The sequence below is a fragment of the Ictalurus punctatus genome, chromosome 5 (genome assembly GCF_001660625.3).
Source record: "Ictalurus punctatus breed USDA103 chromosome 5, Coco_2.0, whole genome shotgun sequence".
Classification (NCBI taxonomy): Eukaryota; Metazoa; Chordata; class Actinopteri; order Siluriformes; family Ictaluridae; genus Ictalurus; species Ictalurus punctatus.
This window is the reverse complement of record NC_030420.2, coordinates 11,087,935-11,093,979: the sequence shown is the minus strand read 5'-3', so window position 1 is coordinate 11,093,979 and position 6,045 is coordinate 11,087,935. Positions and strand designations below refer to the sequence as shown.

The window sequence follows — 6,045 nt, the reverse complement described above, 5'->3', positions numbered from 1 at the left end:
TGCTTCTCATTTTCATAACTTTATCTCTTTTACTTTGTTATCTTACCTTGCAAATGTTTATCTTATTAATATTATTTTATTTCTTGTATTTTAATGTTATTGTTAAGCACCAGAACACCAAGAAAAATTCCTTGTACATGTAAACCCACGTACCTACGGTTCGATTCTGATTCTAATTAATAGAATCTGGTAGATTCATAGAATGCTAATTAATAGAATCTTTGGATGAATATCCGCTCTATAATCAGTAGCATACATCTTTTATGGTGCTTTACGTGTTCATCTTACATTTATGTAGTCTTATTTGTCATGTATATCTATATCCTCTTCCTCCATCTCATGGGCAAAAGCGTGTGCATGAAGCGCGTGCGTGTGTGGTGGTGGATGCACGTCAGATGCGCGTGCTCGTCTCTCGCTCCCACCTCATCTAGCTCACGCGCTCAGCACCAGCTCAGTCTCAGAACGAGAGAATGATGGCGGAAGACGAGCATCCTATTTGAGTCCGCAAGTTTTTTTTTTTTACGTACAATACGCAGAACCGTAAAAACTCGAGTTCTTCGGTCGCTTTCAATAAAGAAGGCAATGGGGAACGAGGCCAGCCTCGAAGGCGGGGAAGGAGTCTCTGTGCTCGGGGTGGCAGGAGCTCCAGGATCCGTTTCAGTATCAACGGGCACTGTACAGCATATCAAGCCAGTGAATGGCGCTGCGGCCGGTGGTGGAGCTGCTGTGGGAACTGGGACGGCAATGAACAGGTAAAGTGGGAAACATGCATTGCTGACGTTATATTCCGTTATAACGGCTGAGATAACACTGGCGGTTCTGAAAAAAATAAAATAAAATCTCCGCAAATTTGTGTATGATGCTACCGTAGCGTCACGCGCAGTTCATAATATTCTTGTTCACGTTTAAGGTTAATCGAAGTAGCACGTCCATGTCTTGCTCTCTCTCCTGTGAATTACGCTCGCGCAACGCCCTCAGTCGTCGTGTGTGTGTGTGTGTGTGTGTGTGTATGTGCTTTTCATGCCATTCATATTCTCGCTGCACGCTACGGTATATGCGATTGCTGTATACGGTTTCTCATGACGATTACTCTCTTTGCAGAAGATTTGACAACCGTTTTAGGATGAAAGGAACCAAGTCATTTAGATTTGATTGACACACACAGCCCAAATGCGGTGAAACATTTCCGCAGGAGGATATATTTGATGCTGACGCGCTGATTGTAGTGTGCGTGTGTGCTGTGTCGCCGTGCGTAGCATGAACGTTATTCCACTGGGCGTCCACATTTCGTTTCCACAACCGTACATCCTACTGATGTATGCAATAATAAATCAGATGGGTTAATCAGTCGTTTATTTAAATGCTTTTGTCATGCGCTGCTGTGTACACACTAGTTCAGTTCCTCTGTATGAATGAGATTTAGGCCTAATTAAAACACATCTAGGCGTGGATCGGAGAGGAACCGCTTAAATGCTCTTCAATTAAGTAATAACGCAATAATACAATAATCAAAAATTATGCATGTGAACGAACAAAGATTTCGTGCAGCGTGTCCGCTCGCGCTCCACCTATTTCTGTGCGTGAGCCCGCACGTCATCCGCCCACCCTCCCATTCAGGTGCGATTTGAACATTTGTTTCAACACCTGGTCTGTTCTGGTAATGAGAGCAAGTCACGGGGGAAGAGAGCGTTTAAAATATACATTTGTATACTGTACACTGCATAGCACCATTATGTAATACTGTACGATGCAAATACATCATAGTAGTACAGTTGCAATCACAATTATTCAACCCCCATTGCATATCAAGTTCATAAACCGACATAGTTATTTATTTTGACATGTTCATCAAAAATCATAATCTGTGTTTTGTTCTTTAATATATTTTGAAAGTGGAAAATGTATTTTTACACACACACACACACACACACACACACACACACACACACATATATGTATGTGTATATATATGTATATATAATTATATATGCACACAGTTGCAAATCAAAATTGTTCAACCATTATTGCAGATCAGGTTAATTGTCAAAATGTACAGACTTTCAGCTGTTTGCAGTGAACAAATCAAATAAAAGCTATTAAAATAGTTAAACACAACTAATGTTTCAAGTGGTTTCCCCAAATTCACCTGAAAATGCAACTTATAATGACTTCTCCAGTTTCATAATTATTCAACCCACTGTATATAATCCCTCACAACAGCACAAATATGCAAAACAGGTGTTGTCTCAAGCACACGTGATGCACGTACTAAACGCAGAAGGTTTCCATGCCCGAACTCCAAGACATGCATCACTGCTGACCCAAAGCACAAGAAAAGTCGGCTCAGCATCATATAAATAAACCACATCAGTTTTGGGATTCTGTTCTGTGGCGCAATGAAACAAAACTTTTCGACACGATGGATCAGCGGAATGTCTGGAGAAAGAAGAATGAAGACAGAACACTCTGTCCACAGTCAAGCATGGTGGTGGCTCGGTGATGCTCTGGGGCTGCTTTGCATCCTCTGGCACTGGAAACTTGCAGCGTGTGGAAGGCAAGATGGATTCATTGAAGTATCAGGAAATCCTAGGAAAAAATGTCATGCCCTCTGTGAGGAAGCTGAAGCTTGGGTGTCATTGGACCTTCCAGCAGGACAATGATTCCAAGCATACCTCAAATTCCACCAAGGCTTGGTTGCAGAAGAAGTCCTGGAAGATTCTACTAGGCCATCACAGTCACCTCACTTGAATCCCATGGAAAATCTCTGGTGGGATTTGAAGAAGGCGGTTGCAACACACAAACCAAAGAATATTACTGAATGGGAGGAAATTGCTGATGAGGAATGGGCTAAGATTTTTCAGGAACCAGTGTCTGGCTATGCATCTTGTTTGCAGCAGGTCATAATAGCAAAAGGGTGCTCTACTAAATAATAAAGACACTTGCCATGAAGGGGTTGAATAATTTTGAAATTGGAGAAGTCATTATAAGTTGCATTTTCAGTTGAATTTGGGGAAACCACTTGAAGCATTCGTTGTGTTGAACTATTTCAATTGCTTTTCTTTCATTTGTTAATTGCATACAGCTGAAAGTCTGTAAATTCTGACAATAAACCTAATTTGCGATTGGGGTTGAATAAGTTTGATTGTAACCGTATGTAGTGAAGTACGCAGTAAGTGAAAAGTATATTTTGGTAAATTCTGCATTTGACTACCAGTTCACTTGTGGATACCATTGACCCAGAATTATCTCATGTTTTTAGTTACTGTCACCCAAAATGTATTTTAGTTGTTAAAACCAAAAATGAGGCGTGGAGGCGATGGAGATGTCAGTCAAAAATCGTTGAAATTCTTTAATTAATTAACGTTACTCATAGGGATGGGTACCAAAAACCGGTATTAAACTGGACCCGGTGCTACATTATGAAAGACCGTAGTATCGATAAGCTCTGACATTATCGGTTCTGCTTTTGGTACTGGAGAAATTAAGAAAATATTTATATATATTTCCTATATATTTATTGCTAAATAAACGTTATCTTGCACATTTTATCTCAGCAAACATTTCTAATTTGCGGTAACATTAAGACATTCATCTTCATTTTCACCATTCGCAATCCATAAGTGAGATATCTCGTGCACGGAGGCTGTCTGTCACACAGAACAGCGACCGCGTGTACACAACGGGAAAGCTCCTGCCTAATACATAGAGTGACGAAGGTGGAGAGAACCAAACATTCAGAAGTGTGGTTACACTTCACTAGTGTTTATGCAGACAACGCTCGTTGCCACAAGTGCAACAAGATTTTTGCTTGTATGGGCGGAAGCACAAGCAATCTGTCAAAGCATCTTTCAGAAGTGCATTATTGTGTGCAGACAGAGAAATGCAAAGTTTTCGACTGCCCAGCTAGCTTGTCTCTGTTTGCCCCATCTACTACAGGTATGTATGCTAGCAGCCTTCCCAAATAACAATGACATATAATCATCACATAATAGAGGTCTCTCATGGCAGCGAAACAATGTTCATCTCCGACATTGATCCTACATCTTTTTGCTTAGTAAAGTCATGTTGAATCAGCGCTGTTCATGGCATTTGAAATAAATGTAAAATTTTTTTAAAAAATCGCCCTAATTGGTTTTCTTATCTTACGTTGGAATGATATTGATTTCATTTGGGTGAAACGACATTACGCATTCAACATATTTTCTACTTGTTTTTAAAATCCCAAATAAAGAAATTAATCAGTATATAAACATTTAGGCTATTAAATGCACATCACTTTCAGTTACTTTACAAATAGCCTATATATAAATCTTCTGAGTATTTTTTTCTACAGCTTATAAATCTTAAACACTAAAAAAATGCCTCCACACTGGTGCATTTACAAATAGATGTATAATAATAAACTTAGTTTATAAAAAAAAAATAAAGCAATGTTAATTCTTTTTTCAGGTTTTAATGGTATTACTACTCTACCATTAACCTATTTGCTCAAATGGACACACGAAATATGAATATGCTCACATACACTCTATTGCCAGCGTGCGGCACGGGGTACATTTACTCACTCCTTATTCCTGTTCTGAAAACACGCATCAGAGAGTAAATACTACAGTTGTGTCCCAAATAACGTACTATACACTTACACTATGAACTGTGTACTGTTACATCTAGTGTATGAATTTTAGAAAGGTAGTATCATCTCAAATGGAACATGAGCGGTTGTTTTCCTAACCGGAAGTATAAGCTGTTTCCCAGTCAGTGGCACATGATGTCATACTCACGTAATGTGATGGCGCTAGATTAGCAGATACCCAGAGTCACCGACAATGACTTTCTTCAGTTTACTGTTTATGTCAACGTTACCTTTTATTCCCAACATGACCTCAGTCACATCAGATGGTGGCGCAATTGTCAAGTGACAGGAAGAAAGTGTGTGACCTCCAAGTCCTCTAAGGCAGGGGTGCATTTTATATTAAACACCGCGGAGAAGATCAAACTTTATAAAGCAGAGTTTGTGTAGCACGGAAGTACGACAGTGATGCACAAGCACAAACTTATGTTTAAATCCAAAATGCTCCACTGTGTGTAAAGGGTTGGTGAAACTTATTGCTGCACGATTATGGCCAAAATGATAATCCCGATTATTTTGATCAGTATTAAGATCTCGATTATTTATCACGGTTATTAATTGATTTTACTGACAACATATTTTTATTGCACTTTCACATTTATTAGGTTTTCTCATGCCACAATATAACACACAAGTAGGCATGAGAAAACTTGAGCTGGTCAATTATGACAGAATTTGCGAAAATACTGTGAGCCATGACAAATTAATTTACCTTCTGATAAACTAAATTTTATATTTTCAGTTAATTTTAGGCTGTATGCAAAAAAAACAACAACAAAAAAAACAACTGTTAACCTGTTCCACCTTGTAAACAAATACAATAAACATCAATGTTCAGTGTTTGAAGTCTGCTCCTCTTAAATATATTTAAAACTACACTATTAGACATTTTCCACTGTCATGGCTCTGGGTTGGAGTCAGTTCTTGAACCGCTCTGTGTATATTGTGTGTATATCTGAGTAATCTCATATAGGATGTGATTGAGTGAATTCATTTACCCATCAGATGCAAAGGGCTTTAGTTTAATGGTGTTCATTACTGATGCTCAGATCAGGATTTTTACAGCCGATACCGATCCAGATACCAATCTTTTTTGTTTAAACTTTAATCAGGAGGTCTATCATAAACAGTTAAATGTAAGCTCTCTGCTCATGGTAACTGGTAATTGAGTTAAAACAATAGCAATGAGAAATACTGTTGGTTAATTGATAAATAAAAGCATAAAATATTAATTTTTAAATATCTTAAACAATAAAGAGTCCTAATTAAAAGTAGACTAACACAAAAATGATCCATATTAGGAAAAAGGCTAATAGCTTTCTAAGGAGATAGCTTACTAAGCTTAATGTCAAATTGATGTTAAAAGCAACCCATAGTAATTAAACATTATTTCATTTCTCATTTTATTTATATTT

The 6,045-nt window shown here is 38.2% G+C and overlaps 1 protein-coding gene across 1 annotated transcript in view; it reads left to right on the top strand.

The window, feature by feature from the left end:
- The first annotated feature begins 399 nt into the window (after window positions 1-399).
- Window positions 400-6,045, top strand: part of bsna (bassoon presynaptic cytomatrix protein a) — a 207,127-nt gene continuing 201,481 nt past the window's right edge. Inside the window, exon 1 of the mRNA XM_017467307.3 lies at window positions 400-752. Within this exon, the coding sequence (XP_017322796.1) occupies window positions 583-752 (170 nt within the window). The 5' untranslated portion in view covers window positions 400-582. The remainder of the gene's footprint in view (window positions 753-6,045) is intronic.